Here is a 24022-nt window from a genome sequence, read left to right on the forward strand (position 1 = left end):
TAAGAAAAAGATTAATATAAAAATTATAAATTTTATAATAGAACTTAAATAAAATAAAAATCAAAATTTGAACGTATAATAAAATTTAAGAAAAGTAAAAAGTAATGCAAATATTAATGAAATCTTTGACATTGCGTTGAGAGACTTAGCAATTAGGATTATAAGAGGACGAGGATAATTTTAAACAGTGATCAAGATGTTCATTAGTTTAAGAATTTCTGATTTTTGATTTTATGATATTCATATCTGAAAATACTGATTCCGTCAAATATTTAGAACTAAAGCAAGACATCATTTTATGTACTGTATTTTTAAAAATTGGATATTTATCTTTGATGTACTCTCTCTTTGGTGCATTTTTTTTTATACGACTAACGATTTCGACGATATAGTAATTTGAATGTTTATTATTTTTTTATTTAATGAATTTTTTTGCAATTTACAAGCATAAATAATTTCACGAAAAATCTCAATTTTTTTTCGCGGAACATTACCTCATGTTTTTCTCTGTAAAATATGTCAGCAAATAAAAAAAAAAAAAAATTAAATTAGGCAGAATTTTTGTAGAAATCAATATATAATAAAAGATTTACTTCTCTTTTATTTTACTTCTTTTTTTAATTCAATTTTTATATTAAAAAAATTAATATTCCATAGTAAAGCCATAGATGTGTGTAATCTCTCTCTCCATAATTTTAAATTGATTAATAAAATAATTTAGGGAATAAATTTTCGTTTGGAGTAATCTGTTCGAGAACAATCTACATGAAGTTTCCTTCATTCTAGTTTCTAGTGGTGATAATTTCGTTAATATGTATTATTGATAAGGATCATACTTGTCAACGAAATTATCACTGTTAGGAACTGAGCGTTCTCGTTCAACCCGGTTACGGACAACAATCCGGGAGCAATCCTCATTGTTCCGCAACACAAAGCACAATATAAATATACTCTCTTTCCGATTGAACAATTATAAATATTCTCTCTAAATCTCATAGAGTGAAACATCACTCAAAAAGAGTGAAAATTGAACTTGTACAATTTTTCGAGCGATTTATCACTCTAATAAAAGTCAAAATTTATTCCTATGTAATTAGCTTTGGTAAGTGGGTACACCCAACAATGTCTCAGGAAAATTGTGATTGTCCTGAGTATAATTTTCGTGTCATTACTAACAAATCTTCCGCAAGAGTAGACACTCCTCCTCCTGTTATGAAAAAACCGGCGGAGAAAGCCTACCCTAGAGAGAGCAAACACCGAAGTGCATGGTTTTTCCCGCCAATTCCTGTGCCAAAAGTGACGTGGCCGGTTATTATCGATCACACGGATGAGTCAGACAGGTACATGCAGCAACCGTATTCCATATGGAGATTGCAGACAAAGATCACTCCTGGAGCGATCATGTAACAGATATCAGCTTGAATAGACCTAAGTAAGAAAACAAGATATTCTCTACGATATAGAAGAAAATACGAGGAGAAATGCGGGCTGTACAAGAAGAACTTGAAAACAAATCTTGGAAGGTAACAATTTTAATATTAACATAATTTGTTTTATGTCCTTAGAGTTTTTCTCTGATTTACAGAAACAAGATTTATTGCGTAAACTTCTTTCAATTAAATTTCAATATAGAAAATAATCTAATTAATAAAATTCACTACACTTCAATATTGAAAATAGAATATTTTTCAAATATTATGTTTCGTGCGTGTTCGTGGGTGTGTGTATAAGTCGATTGCATCACCACACCCTTGCTGCGAACGAAAAATTCCACAGCGATTATGAAAGTGAATTTCTAAGAGATAGATATAGAATTGAAGAAATATATACATATATCATTATTTGTCTTCCTACCTTTCCTAAGTCTTTTTCACCGACGTATAGTGACCTATTTTCTATCGATCAACGAAAGATATTATTTTTAAAAATATCTTTAACTAAGTCAAGATCGATATAATCTGTCACGTTGATCTGCAGCTGGCAGAGCTATAGTGTCTCGGCAGCAAGTCATAGAAAGCGATATGCGTGCGAGGCTGAACACTTTGTGTACTACCTATCCTAACGCATACATTATTTAACAGTTTGTAAGAGTAGTACGAACCACTTATATTAGAGTTTTACAAACGTTTACACGGGAGAGCGATGGAAAGTGTTCTAGCTACAGTCTTCATTGATGACATTGATAGTAGACTTCGATTGCTACAACTAGCGCCGCTTCAATCTGCACTGGTTTTAATTTTTATTGTAATAAAGCAAAGTGCATCGTCGGAAGTAACGCCGTCTGAGTATAAATAGAGAACATGCAACAGCGAAGCGGCAAGATGCTCGCCGAGATAAGTGGACTAAAGAAGCATTAAGAGTAAGAAGTGTTTGAACATTTTACACAAGTTACGACAATAAAGACGAGAAAATTGAGAAAGGGTAAAAAAAAATAAATAAATAAAATAAAATAGAGGCGCGCGGATTTCGATCTTTGTCCATACTTGGGTTTTAAACAAAAAATTATTGCACTGTTTAAAAATGAAGTTCTTCGTGGGTATTTTGTTAATACTTGTGACAATGATGTTAACCTTGGCATCATCGACCGTTAGTCAGGAGGATAAGGATGCAATGAACAAACAGAACGTTATTCTGCGTACAATTATAGAGGCACCAACAAGAACAACTGCAAGACCATGTCCGGAAGATCAGAGACAGGATTCTAGAGGAACATGTCGCACGCCCCTATAATGACCGAGAAACACAGGTAACCGTTTTTCTTTGAAAGAGTGTATTTAGGTCTGTTGTCACAAGCAGAAGACAACGTAGATTCTAAATTGGTGTAATTAACTCAAAACAAGTGTGAAAGTCGCTCTTCTTTTTCAAATAAAAAATAAAATAGAAACAGGCCACGTAAACGCACAAAAAATAAGGTAGTCACGTAAAGCTCATTTAACTTATTTTATTTTTTATAAACTCTATTTATGGAATTATTAAAATAAACTAAGTGAGAATAAAATGCTTATTTTAATCCCTCACAAAAATAAAATTATCTTCCACATAGAGCATTCATAAATAAACGAGAAAATTTTTTCAAAGTAAATACTTGTGTTTTTTAATACTCGAATCAAAAATAAATTGAAAATAACCAAGAAACTAAGCAACACCTCTTAATCGTGCTTATCATAAAACGCTTATGATAATATACTTATAATAATATGATACATATGCGCTTAACATAAAGCACATTTTTGTGCCTAGAAAACTATAAATTATAAATGAAGGTTAATTAAAGGTAATTAACTCACGCAAAATTGTACTTCAGATTCGGATTCAATACATACATTTTTAAGAAAACTTTGTATGCGTGCGAAACTAAATACTTTGAATGATACATTATCCCAACGTGTATATTAGAGGAATGTATGTCGCTAATACTGACATACGCCTCAAAAAGTGACACCTTCTATTTTTCGAAAACTAAACATTGCACTAAATTAATATCAAATAAAATATGATCTGTATTTAATTTAAGAAATTAAAATCTATAGTTCATATATTTATGGCTTATTTATATTATATATCAAATCAGCTAAAAACAAATTTTTCAAATGCGAGAATAAAATTTTGATAGTCTTTTGTGAATTGCATAATTTAAACAACGTGTGTATTATAGATAATATTAGATGATTTTACACGTTTGTCTAAAATTGTTCTGTGCTTATATTTTTTCTCTTTCTTATTTTTCTCATCGTGTTGTTTTAAATAATTGCTAAGAAGTATAAACCGGTTTCAGTTCACTTTTCTGATCAACACTAAAGACTGACAATAATTAAGAACATGATGCACATTCGACAAATGACTTGTGTATTTTCTTTCTAATAAATTTTCTATTTTTTTATAAACTATAAAAATAAATAATATTATTCTTATTTTCTAGTCTCTAAACTGCTTCTATTTTTAAAATGTTCAACTCTAATCTTTTATTATAATATAAAAATTCTTGTTTTATGAATGAAAATATATTTTCTTATTTAATTCATTTATTTATTTTATAATAAACTGTTTAAAAATTAATTCCTCTATTACAAAGCAGCATCTGAATTAATACCAGTTCTGTCATTATTGCTATGTTTAGAAACGGTTTTAAATAATATTGGTAGTAAAAATTAAATTTTATATACTCTTATTTATTCTTAACAGCAGCTTATTACTTATTTACATTTTTTTAAATTATATCATTCACATATATTAAAATATTTTAATTATAATAAACTCATTTTAATATTTAACTTTATGAAAATAAATCTGTCCCATTTCTCCACATTAAATTTTATTATTTAATTCTATTAGTTTTAATCATTTAATTTCACTATGGAATTATAAATAATTTAAATAATTAAATTGATTTATTAATAATTATCACCAATGTACACGTATTCATTGTTTCTATTTTTCTTAATTTTAAGAAGAATTATTTATTTTTTATCAATCTAACAAAAAATATAAAATAAATACGAATCAAGCGCGGTAAACGGTATGCAAAGAATTGTCATAAAATAAAATTATATAATTACATAAGGATTTAATTTTGATATTATTTATTTTTGTTTTTGTGTTTTTCTTTTCCTTCCTATAATTCACGTACCAAATTTTTGCAGCTTTTAATTATTTTTATAAAGTAAGTTTTTCAGACTCGATTTTAGTTATGTTATCAAAACTTTAATTCTTGCAAAATACAAAACAGTATTTAAAATATTACTACAATAGAAGAAACTTTTTATTTTAAATTTATATTTTTGAAAGTTTAATTTTAATTTTTAGTTTATTATGTTTAAAAAGCATCCAAAAGAACAAAAATAAAATGATATAACAATATTGGCGACCTTCCTCTATTTATTAGTTTATTACAGTACAAACTCTACTTCGTTTATATTAAATTTTTACAGATGTTTACATGGAAAAGAAATGTAATGCTCCAAATGTGATGTTGACGATACTGATACTAGTAGACTTCGATTATAACAACTAGCCTTTAATTTGCTCGACTTTTATTTCTATTATAATGAAGTAAAGTGCAAGTGACGTCAGAGGTAACATCTGGACTGCGTTCAGAAACATTACTCGAACGCACCCAGGTGTCGTTTTGCCCTTATTTAACATTCAATAAACAACAAGAATAAAAATGATATCTTTGATGTTTCTGAATACAGTCCTAAATATAGATAAAGAATATTTAAGCGAAGCTGAATAGTTGCCGAGTTAAGTAGAATAATGAAGTATAAAGTCTACAGAAGAGAAGGAGGTAATACGGCTCTTTCCCTTCATTTATATTTTATACAATAATTTTATTTATAATCAATAGTTTTAATTAGCAACTTAACGATTATATTCGTCAATGTGCTCTTCAATCGATTCTAGACTTAAAGTTAGATTTCTTATTGTTAGGACATTATTTATATAAATGTGACGATATTACATGAATCAAAGACAAATAAAGGTGGTAATGTGGTTCCTTCATTAAAATAAATTTAACAAATAGATTTTGTTTAAAGAACATAGAATTTTGTAGTAAAATGATATATTTAATCAAAATAAAATAAATAATTAAAAAAGAAGATATTGCAGAATAAATGCAAATGTATGTAGGAACGTACGTACATAAAACTCTTCCTACATAAATTGTATTACTGAAAATCTGTAATACACGTAATGTAACTTATAGATTAGTAGTAGAATAATAATAAATTTATTGAATAACTTTGAAAAAGAGATGATATTATAGGCCTGTTTCAGTATCAAGTTTAAGCAGCTACATTAATAAAATTCCTGTTTATAACATTATACACGTACAGTTGCAGATAATTATCGGTGCATTAGCGTAATCTCTTGTATCTTTCTTTAAATATCTTTTAATGATAAAAAGCAATTTAAAATATATACGTATAACTATCAGAGTCAGAATCTCGGTGGGGTTTTTGCGAAAAACAACATTGCCTACGTCGATAGCGGTCTAACGCAGGGAACGAGATACCATCGCGTTCGATTCTGCTTTTCGCAGCGCGCGATGCTCGAGTGAGGGCTAAACGCTATCAAGATTTTTACAATAGTTAATAAAATAAATAAAGAATTTTAGTTTATAAACTTAGAAATTAGTAGAAACCAAAGACGACAGGAAGGAATCCTTAATTCTATTATTAAGACTAAAATAAAAAATAATCATTAATGTTAGAACATATAAATAAATTATTTGAAATTAGTGAATAAATAATAAAAAAAAGAAATAATAATTTAAATAAAAAAATAAAAAAGATCATGTAAAAAAAATGATAATTACATGTTTTGATCTTTCGTTTGTAACGTGATGGTTTGTGATTGTAACTTCTCATCTGAGTAAACAGAAACGTACTGATTTAACCAGTTTTTTTCAAAAAATGATAATTATAGTTTATATAAGAATCAGGAAAACGGGATAGTTATAAAACGGGAGAAGACGCAGAAAAGCAATATTGTGAGTTTACTTGCCGAAAGGATAAAGTGTGTACTGAAGATCCAGATTGCAGTAAGTTAAGTAAATCAATAAAAAAATTGAAAAAGAGAAAACAAAGAGAAAAAGCCAAAGAAAAGAGTGACACAAAAATTTCTGAAAGTTCCTTCAGTTATTTTATATCTAATAAAAAAAGGTAAATCAAGAAATTAAGGTACATAATTTAAAGGTGTTCAAAGAGTATTTAAACGTCTGAAAAAAGATATTGATAAGACATTTAGAAAAACTTTAGTAGAACAGAAAGAAAAGGTTTATATCGAACATATTCGATAAAATTTCGTGAAAATATAAAATATTACCTAGATGAAACATGACGTATAATTTGATCTAATATTTTTTAGATTTACGTGAAAAATATTAAGATTCTCGCAACACGATGAAAATTTGTATTAACGTTTTGCTGACAATTATGTTAATGATGACCATGGTTATATCATTAGGAATATGTAATACGATGAAAATTCCACCTAGTACAAAAGAAAATATAACAACGACCACAACTCCACCTAGTACCACAGAAAATATAAGAACTACTACTTACAATAAATTTAAAAAATGTCCTACACTTACCATACTGAGCCTACCAGTAAACTCTACGGAAGGAAGGTATCGTTACACGTGTCTTTATAACAATGGCACGCGAAAGATACTCAGAGGTAATTATTAATTTAATATTTTAAACCCAATTCCTAGCAGAGAAGTGATATAAACTTTCAAACATAATCGCATCAGCATTTTTAGCAATATAATGCAAAGTTGCAAGAAACAGGCAGATTATGTACGCGAATATTGCTCAAGCTGTTAGGAAAAAATGAATTTCAGTGGTTATATAAAGTTATTGAAAATAGAAATATTACGAAGCGTAATATCAATTTAAGCTGTTGAAAACATTCAAACGTTTATCCTGTTTTATTTTATAGAGGATGATTGACGACGGTCAAATGGAATACATCCGGGATGGTGTAATATTATGATTATCTTGTATAATTCGCATTTAATATTAAGAACAATTGTTAAAATTACTTTGTTACAATCTACTCAGATATTATATTTAGGATGGTCATTAGTGTTCGCTGTGTTTTTATAAAAGCTGAATTTCAGTTTTGCAGGTAACAGGTGTATACTCTCTATGTAATTTTGAGAAATATGTTGCATATTAATTTTTTAACTTTAGTCTAACTTGAAAGCCTTAAATGTGAATTTTAAGTAATATTCAATAATATTAAAATTCACATTTAAGGCCTTTAATAAATAATATTATTGAAATGTTATTGTATGTCAACATATTGGGGTCATTAATGGGCTACTTATACGTAAATAATTCCATAAGTAATTATTAGAATTCGTCACAATGACAAAGATATTACGAATAGCTATAATCCTTACAAAGGCCATAACATCACGTTCTTCTCTACTATCGTATATAAGTTTGACGTGCAAGCCTTCAGAAATTCCATCCCCTAATCACTCAGTGAGCGATTTAAGTTAAGGATTAAGTTATTTATGTTTGTGAAAATCCAGATTATAATTATTTTGTTAATAAAAATGTATTATGTATGAAAATTTCGTGTTACATTAATTAACAAAAATTAAACTTAATATCAATAGCGTTCTAGGTTTAAAAGAGCATATACATTTATACTATTCGTATAAAAGATTCAAAACGAAGCTTAACTTCGCGAATTTTCTGTGAAAAGAGAAAAAAAAAGAAATAGTAAAAGTTTTGTTTATTTCATTGTAAAGATTATATTTTTTCTCTGCTTGACATTTAAATTTAAGAAAAATAACATAAAATAGCATTTTCCTAAATTATATTTTTAAAAACGGCATTTACGACCATTGCTGTTGCCATAGAAGTTGTCAAAAAGCGACGTAGCACAAACTTTATAAAGCTGAAACTTTATAAAGATAAAACTTTATAAAGTTGAAATCTAATGTTGGAAATAACTGAAATGTTGTATTTGAAATGACAGCTGGGATTCAAGTCATCATAATGGTTTTTTTTTCTTTTTTACTGTAAATGTATTGCTCCTTTTTAACTAAAACAAAACGTAAGCATCGTTAAAAAAGCAAGCATCACTTTTTGGTTTCTAGAAAAAGTGTAAAAGATTGCAAATTGATTGATCTTCAAAATACAAATAATGACTACGCGTTTTGAAAATATGATTTAAATAGCAAGTTTATATAACTTTGTAATAAAATTTAAATGTTAAGTAAAAAACCATATTTAAATGTTAAATAGATAAAAATATGATTTTTACAATGAACTAAACACTGACTTGTTCATCCGTTTTTCTACAAAAAATTCGTAGTGATATGAAATCTAGAAGTATGTTCCTTTAAGAGCAAGAAGAATTCGTCACATAAATTATGTGTTATAGTCAGCTGCAAGAACAAGTGCAAAATCAATGCAAAACCAATGTCTGGAAGGCCAGTGACAGGATTATAGAAGAATATGTCGCACATCTATGCCGCCATGTATCTACTTAATGACCGAGAAACACAGGTAATAATTCTTTTAAAAAAGTGTATTTAAGTCTATTAGATTGAATTATCTTCCAAAGTAGAATATTATTATAAATTTTATTGGACATAAAATTACATGCAATTGTACTCGACATTCAGATTCAACGCATAAATTACGTAAATTTTTATGAAAATTTTAAATTTTGATAAAATGAATAATTTCGTAATTAAATTCTATAATATTAATTATGTCATTAAATTTTATGATAAATAAAAATAAAATTAATTATAATTCTCTATGGTAAAGGAGAAAGGTTTCGCATTGGCGTCATTACAGCATTAGGGCTCGTTGGCAGCATTTATTATTAAATTGACTATCAATTTACAACATGATACTACTACAATTTCTTGTTCTCAGAACTGTGATCTGTGTTATTGAACTTAGAACTGTGTTTTAAGATAGAACATTTATTCAACGCAGTTTTTTAAAATTAAAAATGTATCTAAAATTAACACTAGTATCTAATATCAGCAGAAGAGATGAAAAAAATGAAGTATTTTAAAAATCGGAAAAAGTAACGGTGTAAAAAATCTATTAAAAAAAAAGGTATTTTTAGCAAACAAACGTACAATTTTTTTTCTTGATATTTATTGTTAAAACGTTTTATATATACATTGGACACGTTAGTTTCAGTGTTATTTAATATTTCTTTGAAATTTATAATTTTAAATCGGAGCGGAAATGCCTTCGTGCGGTGCTAATTGATAATACCTTTTCGAAACTAGTGCATAAGAACAAATCTAAGTTTGCATCTGCAATGCATACTAACAATAAATTTCACTATGCATTTTTGAAAACACACTTTAGAGAGAAAAAAAAACTTCGTCTCAACAAATATTTCTACGGTGATTCAGCTGGGAACTTATTTGCTGGAAAAGTCTAGTTTTGTTTCTAAATCAAAATTTATAGAGCCAGTAATATTTTGCCTCAACTATTTCTATTTTAGTTTTATATAATAATTTATAAAAATTTTATAATTTTAATTAATGTACTACATTTTAATTGTGTGTTTACATTTATCTTTAATAAATACAAAAACTAAATTTTAAAACAATAATACAGCGTTAAATGTCGAAAATATATATATATATTGCCGATTAAAAAAACTTTACAAGATCAGAGTAAAAAACTGTTTTTTTATTGAGTTTTTAAATTCAATGTTTCTAATTTTTTCAGTCATTCACATCTCTCGTCAGCACTAAGATGTAGTTATAACGTTAATGCTTCTTGATTCTTCACATTTATGGTACAAGTTCTCTTATTACTATAATTAGATATGTAAATAACTGAAAAAAACTGTTTCTTTACTAAGTTTATTATTCAAAGCTTCTAGTTTTTGTTTTAGTCATTTACATCTCTAATTACAGTAATAAGAGAACTTATATTGTACCATATGCATAGTGAAGCTTATTGTTAATATGCATTGCGTGCAGACGTAGACATAGTCTTGTTCTTATAACGCACTAGTTTCGAAAAAGTACTATCAAGCAGCACCGGACAAGAACATTTCCGCTTCGACTTGGAATTATAAATACAAAGAAATGTTAAATAATATTGAAAGTAACGTATCAAATATATATAAAATGTTTTAACAAAAAACATCAAAATAAATAAATTGTACGTCTCATTTTTAGTATTTTGCCAAAAATACCGTCTTTTAAAAAACATTATTTATTCCGATTTTTAAAATACTCGTTTCCTTCACCTTTAACTATGGATACACATATTTTTATTATAATCATTATAAACATTTAGTATTAAATTTTATTATTTTGTCATAATAAAATTTAATTTAATTTTCTAATTAAATTAATTCTAGTTTAAAAAGTTATAATTTTAAAGATTTTTTTATGATATTTATAGAACCGATGCCATTTTTTTTTTAATTCATTAATGCCACGCAAAATATCAACTTTTAGTTTTAAAATATATTTTAGCTCGTTTTAATATAATTTTTTGTTTTCGAGATATAGCAATTATTATTATTACTATTATTATACTATTTCCGTTATTATTTTTTTCTCGGTAACAAAGAATTATATTAAAACAAACCAAAATGCATTTTAAAATTAAAAGTTGATACTTTCGCGAGGCATTTATAAAATTAAAAAAATGACACTTATTCTACAAACGTCGTTAAAACCTTAATCATCATTTTTTTTAACCTTTAGTCCATTTTTTTTCAAAATTGTGACGTGATAGTCAAATTTTGACACCAAATTCATATTTATCAAGAAAAAATACATCGGAAATGACCGTTCACACTCGTGGTGTAAAATGGTGTTAGATAATGTAAGCAGAAAATAAATATTTAATTATCTGCTTATTAACACTAATTAAACGATTTTGATAACTTTGAGTATTACAAATTAATAAAGCTAATTGGAAACAATCGAATCATATATGAAATTATTTTTCAATTATATTAAGTTATATAATGTATAAAGACTTAAAATAAATCATTTAGCAAGCTGTATATTGAACTTATGACATTATTTTAGAGTTGATCTACTAAAATGTAAATGTATTTCTGAAAATTATTTATTCCGGCTTTTGATAGATTTCTCCTTAAAGCACTTGTGCACTTTATGTTTATTGCAGACTCATGGATATCAGTATTACAGCAATATTATTTAAAAGCCAAAAAGAACAAAAACATTTTGCATTTTGTATTCACAGAATTTTAATAAAAATACGTTGTTCAGTTAATTTTATTGCTGCACGCGTAAATTATGCGCAAATAAAATTGACAAAGAAACCTGACAAAAATATTTGGGTCGTATAAGATCAGTGCATTTTACAGTTTAATATATATTTTACTATATTATCTAGAAAGTATTAAATTACGCTTTTACGTAGCTTATTAATTCGCATCAGATACGCTAAAAGCATAATAGTTGAAACGTTAAAAATTAATGCAATTAGTCAAGCATGTGAGTTATACTGCTTTTCACACATTCCTCATAAAATTATAACTTTTTTAAATTGTCGTTCGAAATTTGTTTCAAAACTATTGGTTGATATTAAAAGTTAATCACAAACAGATGAATATTTTTGAGCATTCAGTAGTGCGAAAATTATTAGATGTTTATATTTTCACATTGCATTTCAGCTTGCATTTATATTCATTTGTCGATTTATATGCCGGATCGTCGCAAGCTTTATTTCACGACCGTTGTAGACGGCACATACATCTCACAAATATAAAAAAAACCAAAGAGAAAGAGAAAGAGAGAGAGAGAAAGAGAAAAGGGGATGAGAGGAAGAGAGATATACAGCTAAAGAAATAAGTAAAAATTAACTTTCAATATGCGTTGGTTAAAATGAAGGGAAACAAATCGATAAAATTATTTTTTCAACTTGTCTAATAAAACTGAACTTTTCTTTTATATTAAATCTCATCACACTTTGATTGTTTATACACGTATATAACATATTATACATGTATAGCTGCAGATAACTATCAACGCATCTAGCGTTAATCTCCTAAGTATTTTTCTTTCAATATCTTTTAATAATAAAAAGCAATTTAAAATATATACGTATAATTATCAGAGTCCGGATCCCGGCGTTTTCTTTCATTTCGAGCAGGGCCGCCTACGCCGGTAGCGGTCTGGCGATCAGCGTAGCAAACGGGATACCGTTGCGTGCGGTCTTGCTTTTCGCGGCGCGCGATGCTCGGAGTGAGGGGTAAATGCTACCGAGATCTCTAATAATTACGTGTTTTGATCTTTCATTTGTAACGTGAAGGTTTGTCATTGTAACTTCTCGTTCGAATAAACAACAACGTACTGATTCAACCAGTTTCTTTTTTTTTTTTTAAAGATGATAATGACAGCTCGCAAGAATCAGGAAAACAGAATGGCTATAAAACGAAAAGAGACGTAGAAAAGCAATATTGTGAGTTCACTTGCTGAAAGGATAAAATGTGTATTGAAGATCCAGATTACAGTGAGTAATTCAGCAAGAAAATCGAAAAAGAGAAAACAAAGAGAAAAAAAAACAAAGAAAAGTGTGACATAAAAATACCTGAAAGTTTCTTCAAGTTGTTTTATATCTAATAAAAAAAAACTAAATAAAGAAATTAAGCAACATAATCTAAAAATATCCAAAAAGTATCTGAACGTCTAAAAAAAGATATTAATAAGACATTTAGGAAAACTACAGAAAAACAGAAAGAGAAGATTTATATCGAACGTATTCTCGATAAAACTTCGTAAAAATATAAAATATTACCTAAATGATATATGACGTATAATTTAATATGATATTTTTTAGATTCACGTGAAAAATATTAAGATTCTCAGTAACACAATGAAAATTTGTATTAACGTTTTGCTGACGTTTTGCTAATAAATTATGTTAATGATGATCATGCAGTCATGTCACTAAGGACATGTAACATACAATCACAACTTCACGTACAGAAATAAGTATTGTAAAATACCCTCTACAGCCTCCATTCGACAAAGGATATTTCGCCGGAGGAATACCTATCAGATGCTTTTATAATACCAATGGCGAGCTAAAGGTGCACATAAATAATTATTAAATATTTGTACTCAATTCTTATAACAGAGAAGTGATATAAACTTTCAAACATAATCGCATCAGCATTTTCAGTAATATATAGTAATGCAAAGTTGCAAGAAACAGGCAGATTATGTAGGTGAATATTGTTCAAGTTGTTAGAAAAAAATGAATTTTAGTGATCAAAATAATTAAAAATAGAAATAATACGAAGCGTAATATTAATTTAAGTTTTTAAAAACATTCAAACGTTTATTCTGCTTTATTTTATAGTTAAAGACAAATGACAGTGGTCATGGAATACATTTGGTATAGTGTAATATTATGACATCTTGTATAATTAGCAATAAATATTAAGAACAATTGTTAAAATTACTTTGTTACAATCTACTTAGATATTATAGGATAGTTACTGATGATATATGAAAGCTGAATTTTAGTTTTGCAGGTAACAAGAATTTTTACAGGTGTATACTCTCTACGTAATTTTGAGAAATATGTTGTATATTAAATTTTTAACTTTAGTTTAATTTGAAAGCCTTGAATGTAAATTTTAAATAATATTATTGAATTTAATGTGTGTAATTTTTGTGTGTAAAAAAACTATTTTTAATAAAATATATTTTATAAAATGTTCGTAAAACCTTATTTTGTGGCATTTATTTGTTTGTAATAAAAAAAACTTAAATTAATGATCTACGAAAGATCATTAATTTATGTTTTTTTTTTAATAAATAAAAATGCCTTTCATAGCATTAGCTGTTAGTATTCCACAACTGCCCTGTTATTTCACAAATGCATCCTTTTTCCCTCTTCAGTAAATTATAAATCGTTCGTTCTATGTATCCGAACTTTTACCTATAAGGTAATTGGTAGAACTCTATGGCTAATAAGCTGGCATTAGTTAGAATTGTGCCGTATTAATATTGAATTAATATCAAAAGATAAAATGATATACCACAACCTCCTCCTTTCCTTTATTACTTTTATCATTTTTAATTATTTTAATTACATATCAATATTCAGAATATAATAAATAATAGAAATATAAGTTTCGATATATAACTCTATAAAGAAAAATGTTTGAAAATCAATTTATATTTTACAATGTAAATTCTGCAATAATTAATAATATAAGAACACACTATTAGGATTCTTATCTCTTTTTACATTAATGTTTTATAATATATTCTTATTTTAACTCATATCCTTTTTTTTTCAAAAACATCTACGACTTAGAAATTAAAAGTGTATCGCGATAAACTAATTTAATAGAATAATGTACAAACTAATACAATAAACTATAAACAAAATTGTAAAATTATAAAAAAAGATATCAGGATTTGATGTTAATACCAGTTACATTGTTTTGTAAAAATTTTATTATTATTGATAAATGAATTGAATCTTCTTCTTTTCAGAAATTATTTTCCCTTGAATATCCGGTTTAATTATTCTTTTATACTAGACGAAGAAAATCTTCAAAAGAGCATTTCGAAATATATAGTCAGAATTAATTGCGTGTTTAACCTTCGATTCGTATCTTAGCAATTATAATTACATCTCTTATTCGTTTGAAAGAGAGTTAATTCATAACTATTGATTCACAACCAGTTTTTATAGAATGGCAATAAAATTTGCATAAACAGAAAAACAGACATGGATATATAGCGAACACTGGGTAGAGAAACAGCAATGCGGATTAATCTGTCGACACGTTTAGGCGTAACAGCAAGAATCGAATTTACAAGAAAACGGAAAAAATTGTGGTAAGATTAAAAAACAAATAAGATAAAAAACGAAGAGAGAAAGAGAGAGAGAGAGAGAGAGAGAGAGAGAGAGAGAGAGAGAGCAAGAAACTGTAATCTTTTTTTTAAAAAATTTAAATAAATAAAAAGCTGTCACAAAGTTCTGAACATTATAAATAATTACGTATAACATTAAAAGAGTACAAAAAACGTATAACTCGTCTGAAAGAATTAATACAAGAAGAAGTTTATATTAGAATGTTAAAATATTTTGACAGAATAAGAAGTTGAATAGGAATTATATTTGCAATCTAATTTTTCTCTTTTCTTTTAGATCATAAAGGAAACTCTCGCAGCACGATGAAAGCCTTTTTTAATATTTTCCTGGTGCTCCTAGTAATAGTAGCCACTGTGATACCATTGGGAACATGTAAACCTAGGACGATTGAACGTGTCACAAACCAGGTCATTGAACATACGACTGAAGAACATACAACTGCATTCATAAATATAGAAAGTACCACCGTCATCCCTCATCACCGCAACATCATAAAGGCTCCTGCGAGAAATGCGAAACTTGGTTGTCCTTCAGGCGAGAAGCTGGATCCTCGTGGAATGTGTCGTAAAGTGTTGTAATGACAATGATTACGTCCAGGTAATTATAACTAACTTAATATTTCAAAATTTATTCTTAATTGTAATAAAGCATAAGACTATATATTAACAAGAATCTTATGGATTATGTTATAAGATGTTGTAATAATGGTGATTACATCTAGTTAATTATAACTAACTTAACGCTTTTAAAATTTATCCCCAATTATGAGAAAAATAGCATAAATTTACAATCATGATTTGTAGTTTTATGTTACTTTTATCACAAATAAAAATAAATTTTAAAAAGGTTAAGTTAGTTATAATTAAAAGAAAAATTGTTGAATATAAAAATATTAAAATAAAATAAAATAAAATAATTAAATGTACTTATGTACAACAATTTAAATCAAGTTCTACATTTTTATAGTGTAATCCTTTTTTATATTGTTTATACCTTCTATTCTTTTCAATATTCAATGCATGTCACTCAATCAACGGAAGTGAACGAGATTTTGCCATTCAATCATATTATATATTATATATTCTATTATTTACCGAGAAAAACTATTAAATATCAATAGCACAACAATTAAAAAATGCATGGTATCAGAAAATACAATAGTTTTTAATATTCGTATTTTATACATATTTATTTCTCTGTTTTTATCTCTTGATGAAATATTTTTAAATTTTTCTTTCTTCTCAGACTCAAGAATAATATAAACTAATACTTCAAACTGGCTGATCTGGTTAAGATGATGCGAACTAATTTAAAAAATAAAAATTAATGCATATGTGTGACTTCTAAGAAATAACATTAATCTTTAAGTTAATGTCAACTATTACGTCGTTGTAGATTCTTTGATTTATAATAAATAAACTAATCCAATTGTTAAATCTTTTGTTTCCTTCAGACGATATTCTTTTTTATTCTATCAAGTATAATTGAGTATTAATTACATTTAGCGTAATTATCTCGAAATAAACAATAAATAAAAATTAATTTATCAAGAATTTTATAACGTTTGTATATAAGTAATATTATCTATGATTCGACGTCTGTGTTTATAATTAAGATAACTTCGCGCGGAGATTTACGCTACAGAAGTCAGAAAAAATAGGATAACTTGTGGAGATAACTTGCTTGTAGCTATTCTTATACCTTTATGTCATATTAGTATTGTGTTGTAATATTATTTTTTTTACACAATATTAACAGAACCGTCATAAGTTGAATCAATTTATCAACACTATGAGTGACGCAGCGATGTATTCCAATCTACGTAAAATGACAATTTTTTCTGTAAGAAGTGTAAATGTAGTGTAATGACTATTGATGCATAAGTGTAGACAGTAAAGGGTGGATTGCACGAAAATACAAGTGTCTAGGCTCTTGCATTCTTTGTTCAACTTGATTGTCCCACTCATGAGTTACCACAAATCACTCCTTCTGATATATGACAAAAATGCAAGGAATTTTCCAAATTTTCTTTCCGAATATAGAAAAATAAAAATATTTCTTATTTCTAATTTTTTTTATAGCAGTAGATAGTATGACATTTTTATCGGTACAGTTTATTTTCCCTAAACATAATAATAGTGATAATATTTGATAAATTAAGTTTTTGTTAATGCGGCGTATATACCGGAATTACCCTAGATATTATGCTCTAATGATTTAACTTTCTTGACCTTTTGAAAGAGGACACGCTGATCCAGATATAACCTGTTATTTGCATATCATATAGCAACATATATTAGCATCACATATTTTGCATAATAAAATTTGCCTAACCAGCCTCGTGTAGAATATATATAGAGGACACTAGAGAAGCCGCAGTGTGTATCTACTTGTCCAAATAATCCGGTATACAGGAAAAGTTAAATGTAGAAAAAAGACAGAGAATATTACGGTTAAATTCTAATTAGTGAAGAAATTAGAATAAATATTATACAAATAAAAGAAAGAGAAAGAGAGCAAGAGTAAAAAGTAAAAAAATCCTTTAAAAGAAGGATTTAAAAATATTACACAAAATTAGAAGAGAATTTTAAACATCTTAAATAATCTCGTAAAGCAATTGTAAAAATATTTATAGAATATCTGAGAAAGATATATATAAAAAAAAACTAAAAAAATGTGAAAGCGGAAATGTTTATAGAGACTATTCTTGAAATTTAGAAAAGTAAAAGAGAAAAGAGAGAAAAATTAAATAATAATTATAATTAAAATTTAATTAAGATTGCCAAGGAAAATTTACATACATTGCAATTATTCTTTAAAGTTGTCTTGATAATTGCGATAACAATACGCGTTGCGATACCACTGGGAATTTGTAAAAATTGTATCACGACTGCACGTACTGTTGCAAGACAATTCTATCACGAATTCAGCTCACTAGTTTCAGTCTCATTCCTACTGTTATAGATTCGTCCAAAGCAGTCTTCTGGTTCATTGAGCAAGAAAGAGGAAATCGTCAGGAAGAATGTTGCAAACGATTGCGAGCAAGAATATATAAACAAGTGCCAATTCAATATCTCAAATCTCTTTGCTAATTGTGTGATAGAATGTAAATTCTATCATGACAGTTACAAATGTTAAATCGTAATAATTAATCCATATGGATATAGAACAGCAAAAAATTATACCAGCGCATATTGCATAAATTTTTCTTAGCTAAAGTTATTAGATATAAAATTAGATTATTAGATATAGATTAGATAGAAATATCAGAGCCGTGGAAAAGATTTTCAAATACAGAAATAAAGACGCAGCTCTTTACCTCATGAATTCAACGTATATACACAGGATGTCTTTAAAGTCTGACCGGCCCCTGGATCTCGGAAACGGCTTCAGATACGGAAAAACTTTTCTGATAAAAGTTGTAGAATATTAATGGGAACTGATGATAAAAATGGACTTGACCGCAAGTGACCTTTTTAAGGCTAAGTCAATGTGATCCACGTTATTTTTAAATGGAACCTTTCACTTTTTATTGTATTTTCTTCTGACCCGTTGTCGAGACGTTTTTGAAACACTACTTACTTACGTCTTTCACCTAAGCCACGCATTTTTAAGATATGAAACTTCAAAGGAGACCTACCGCCGGCATTTTATCCGATGTATACTGCGGAAAGGTTGCTCGGTAGAATTTGTCCATCACGTAGTGGCCCTAGAAAGGAATTTTATGTGTGTGTGTGTGTTTCTTCAAAAATTCTCTCTCCCTCTACTATTCTTCTTCTTCCCCTTACATTAAAATAATTATCTTGTCGTAACTGCAGAAGATGTTCAAAGCACCATTGATTTCCATGAGGTAAAACGATGAGTGATCGTAAAACTCTCCTCATATTCTGAAACACCTGAGGAAGAATATCTGCATAAGCTACAAGTATCTTATTTCAGAGTACCCAGATTGTACCTTTTTAGGACCACTATATGTGCAAATCCGACCAAGCAACCTTTCTTCCCCCCCATATGTACATCAGATAAATACGAATGCCAGTAGTATGTCACTTTTGAAGCTTCGTATCTTGGAAATAGGCAAAAGATATAAGTAAGTAATATTTTGAGAATATTTTGACAAAGAATAGAAAAATATGTAATAAGAAATGGAAGGTGCCATTTAAAAAAAAAAAACAACGATCACATTGATCTGGCCTTAAAAAAGTCATTCAATATTTTTATTATCTATCGCCCTTAATATCCTACAACTTTTGTTTGAAATATTTTTTCATATCTAAAGCCGTTTTCGATATTCAGATTTTCACCTCAGGCCGAATCAGACTTTAGTTTGTACACACTCGGTATATAATCTTAAAAATAAACGATTACTTTTCCAGGATGTACATATATGTACAATGCCCTTTCACAGTTAAAGAATTAAAAACTGGAAAAGTAATATATAAAAAGTCATGTATCGCTGCTCTGTATTTTTTCATTACTTACTGCATAAAAACTTGAATAATGTTAATAAAAATATTTAATTAATAATTGCTTGTTAAATTATCAGGCAATCATTGCCAGATTATATATTATTAGCCTGTTATAGAAAGTTGAGAACATGACAATGAAGATTAGATTTAAATTATTATTTTGTGGATTATAAATGTAATTTGGCTAAAATTGAATTCGATAAAAACAATAAAAAGTTTTTTAACACTGGTTAAGGAGGACTCTAATGCAGTGGATGCATTGCATCTGGCTTTTGCACGGTTTTAAAAAATACAAAAATATATAAAAATACAATTTAATTCAGCCTGGTAATCGCATGGGTTTATTATATCTACATTAACATTTTTTTTTCATCTTATTCTAAACATTCTGTAACAAAAAGTAAAACTGAATAATAATTAAATAATATATTTAGAAAAAAATACAGTTTGTACGCGTACCATTGGACATAAATATTAAAATTATTAGTAATAAAAAAATATTTCTATATCTAAAGTTTTAGAAATTTATATTTTCTCAAATTATATTTTTTTCTCTTTTGACTTTTAATATCTTCCTGTATTGACAGGCCAAAGAATACTGGCTTTTTCATATAAATAAAAAACTATACCGTTATACAACGTTCAACAAAAAATACCTATTTTTAAACGTTGAAATATGAATCGAATTTTCAAATTGTTTCATTACAATTTTGAGAAAGTTTTTTTTATTTAATTTTGATTTACTTTAATAAAATTTCTTCAGCATGTCAACCATAGTTATAATATGACAAAGTACGCAAAAATAATTCTTTTGTGCAACTTTTTAACTGTAAATTTTTCAAAATTGTGATGTGATAGAATAATTTGAAAACCGCATTTGTATTTAATATTTAAAATACTACAGAAAATGATTAACCCGTTTTGCTGTTTTTTTATGTTTTTATAATTTTTTAAGGAAGAGTAAATTTAAGAAATGCAAAATAATAATAAAATTATATTTTAATGCCGAGAGCTTTCGATTTTCGTGCTATAATATAATCTTCTAAGTGATTCAATAATTTAATTATACTTTAAAATTTATATTTCCCGGAAATTATTTATTTTAAATGATATCGCATGATGCGAAAGTGACTTTTACCGCTAATGTTATCATCCATCAATGTAATTGCATTGCGAAACTTTTTATGTTAAGAGAGAAGTTTGTTTCAGATGAGAACATGAAATGTAAATAACACAATGTTGAATATATTTGCACATTTACTTCTGCTTCAATAAATGTTTCACAAAGTGAAAACCTCGACATTAATAACTACGTTTAAAGATATAATTCTGTTTATAAAGTACCTTTATTATAAGACAATGCTTATTAAAAACTATGCGTTCCAGTTCGCAATAGATTTCTTCCCGAAATATAAAACGTGTCTTTAATGTCTTCTCGCAAATATTTGCGGAAGCTCAGCTTTTCAAATATGTCAGTTGAAAGTTATATACGATGTGAAGTCCCAAAATATCACAGCAGCAGCATATATTACATAGTAGCAGTCTGGCATACAGAAATATTTCTACATATGAATATTTTATCTATTAATAAAAATTCGATAGATTCACATATAATATACAATGGGTGACGTAAATTTCCTTATTTCGTCTGTGTTATGTATGCATATATTCATTGCAATGTTAATCTCGTATCAAAAATATTCTAGTTTGTAATCAGTTTTCCCATTATGCTAATGAAATTCATATAATCAGGAGAATATATAAGGTCATAGTAGATGCACAGTAAAAAAAGAATGACAATGTATGTGCTTATTTCCCGAAGGGATGAAGTCGACACAAAACTGTATTATAAGAAAAACAGAGAAAATTCTTGTAAGTTTATAGACAGCAACAAAGTTGTAAAACGGAATTACAAAACGGATATTACAAAGAAATAAAAAGAAAACTGCTATTGTAAGAGAATGAGATTATTATAAGAAATTTTAAGTTATAAATTTTAAAGCGAAAAGTTCACAATAGAGTTGCAAAAATAAAGTATGAGTCGTCACGGAAAATAATGTATTCGATGGAAATGCCGTAACATACTTCCGCTATAATTTTTACGTCTGACTATTATAACATCCGTAACATCCATATGCAAAATGTGCGGAATTGAGGTTATCGCATATATATTTTAAATTTTACTTCATCTATATATTTACACAGAGAGAATTTTACGTTATATTTTACTGCAAAATTCGATATAAATTTTACCATGTGGTATGATGAGCTTGGCAACCAATCAATCATTATGAGTAACGATAGGAATTTTGGAAATTACAAAAGACATTTCATAAAATACTTAATAAAAATTATCAAGCAGGTATTGTAAAAAGTTTTAAGACAAAATTTTCACAATCTGAAATTTTCTTGTACTGTGATTTTCTTTTATTTTATTATAAAATACGAAATTTGTTTCTATATAACAATGACTATGTATATTTAATGTTAAAAAAAAAAGTTGCTAGTACGGATGTAGATCTTCTCAAATGACACCTCCTAATTTTTCAGAAATTAAACATTTCATGAAACATTTTAAACAAATTTTAAACAATGAAGACAAATTTTTAAAAGCCAAAAAATAAAATTTACACAATTTTCTTTTGCAAATTTAAACAATAGAGAATATTATTGATATTATCAGATCATTTAATATGTTCATAACATTCTGTTTTATTCATATTTTTCTCATTTTTCTTATAATGTTATTTTAAACAAAGTCAGAGTGCAGGCTAAATTGGCATATTAATAAGATAAAGGATAAAATAGTAAAAACCATATATATAATAACAAACCAAACACAACATTGCGAAATCTAAAGAATGTTCCATAGAAAGCTGAAATCAATTGATTTTTACACATAACGATCAATTCTTATTAATTAGTTTTTGCAACTTAAATATACGCGTATCGGAAAAAATAAAATTACGTTTGATAGAAGATATTTGACAGTTTTATTTTAGTACATTAAAACATAAATTTTTCTAATTTTTTCAAAGTGTTTTCGCTTGCAACTTTACGAGTTCCGTACTTGATACAAAATGTTCTATATGCATTAGCGTACGCTTTTCCTTTAGAAAAGGAGCTCTCGATAAAATAAACCTTTTCATCCATCACTCATTTTTTAAGGCACTTTTTGCTTCAAAAACAGAATAAAATTGTAAAGTTCCAAGTACATTAGTACAATATCACGGACAATAGAACGGCTACCTAAGTTATGAAGAGGGATGGCATGTGTTTAGTTTCAGCAATTTCCCGTGGGACACGCAGTGACCTGTATATATTAAGTTACTAACTAAGATTAGTAATCTAATCTCAGTAACTCAATCTTTACATATTATCTTTACGTATCGTGCTACATGTTGCATCTTATGGAACAGCATAAGATATTTCTATAAAATATCGATATGAAAAACGTTTTATATCTAAGTGTAAAAGACTTAGGAATGTTCAAACATAATTAATATATAACTCTCTTGTATGTATTTTGTACAGATGATGTATGTAAAAGGAAAAGAGAAAGAAAATGTATTACTGCTTACTTTGTACATTTTGAGGCTCATTTTTTCTTATCTCACAAAAATTTAATTATTGCAAAGTTCGAAATGATATTATAAAAATTGCTATTTCATCTAATAGAAAACACTTGTTAGTTCGTAATTATTCCAAAGATTTTGTTTTAATTTTTGTTCAAGAAATATAATCCAAACTAGATCAATATCGGTGATTTTTCTTCTTATAAAGAGTATTCCGTAATTCCTAAATCAATATACATGTAGTAAAAAAGTCTAAAAATATTATTCAGTTTATTTTACATGATCAAGGTCACATGTTATTTATATTTTAGTAAAAATAATCAAACCTTTGTAATATTTTACTGTGTTAAAACAAAAAAAAAATATACGTAAAAATACGCAGATAATAAATGCAAATATATGTAGATAATAAATCAATAAAAATCACACAAAATTCTTTTAAATGCCGCTGTCCCATGACTAACCATGACCTTCAGGTTAAGTTTTATGAGAATTCTCTCGTGCATGAATATATATAGAAGAGGAGAGACACAAAAAGATCATATCGTATTTTAAATTAAAGCCTATTTCCACTTTCCCTACCATCCTT

The 24022-nt window shown here is 27.4% G+C and overlaps 3 protein-coding genes across 12 annotated transcripts in view; 2 read left to right on the plus strand and 1 right to left on the minus strand.

Moving 5' to 3' along the window:
* LOC105200605 (probable G-protein coupled receptor 158) overlaps window positions 1–24022 on the minus strand; it is a 167021-nt gene that overhangs the window by 85334 nt on the left and 57665 nt on the right. The window lies entirely within an intron of this gene.
* On the plus strand, window positions 596–14160 carry LOC105200593. 8 transcript variants are annotated; one of them, XR_005575792.1, is made up of 3 exons: window positions 596–7182; window positions 8908–9032; window positions 12879–14160. XR_005575792.1 is itself a non-coding variant. In XM_039454746.1 (2 exons), exons 1-2 carry the CDS (start codon window positions 6936–6938, stop codon window positions 7455–7457), a joined length of 258 nt encoding a protein of 85 aa, XP_039310680.1. In that variant the 5' UTR covers window positions 6923–6935; the 3' UTR covers window positions 7458–8089. The 8 variants fall into 8 exon arrangements, 1 of the variants encoding a protein (XP_039310680.1); XR_005575793.1 differs by lacking the exons at window positions 8908–9032; window positions 12879–14160 and adding an exon at window positions 7447–8089 and having other exon boundaries at window positions 598–2421; window positions 2527–7182; XR_005575790.1 differs by lacking the exons at window positions 8908–9032; window positions 12879–14160 and adding an exon at window positions 7447–8089 and having other exon boundaries at window positions 606–2746; window positions 4929–7182.
* Window positions 15668–16138, plus strand: LOC113004864. The gene has a single exon (XM_039454745.1). It carries the CDS (start codon window positions 15692–15694, stop codon window positions 15965–15967), a length of 276 nt encoding a protein of 91 aa, XP_039310679.1. The 5' UTR covers window positions 15668–15691; the 3' UTR covers window positions 15968–16138.

The sequence above is a fragment of the Solenopsis invicta genome, chromosome 11, assembly GCF_016802725.1.
Source record: "Solenopsis invicta isolate M01_SB chromosome 11, UNIL_Sinv_3.0, whole genome shotgun sequence".
Lineage (NCBI taxonomy): Eukaryota > Metazoa > Arthropoda > Insecta > Hymenoptera > Formicidae > Solenopsis > Solenopsis invicta.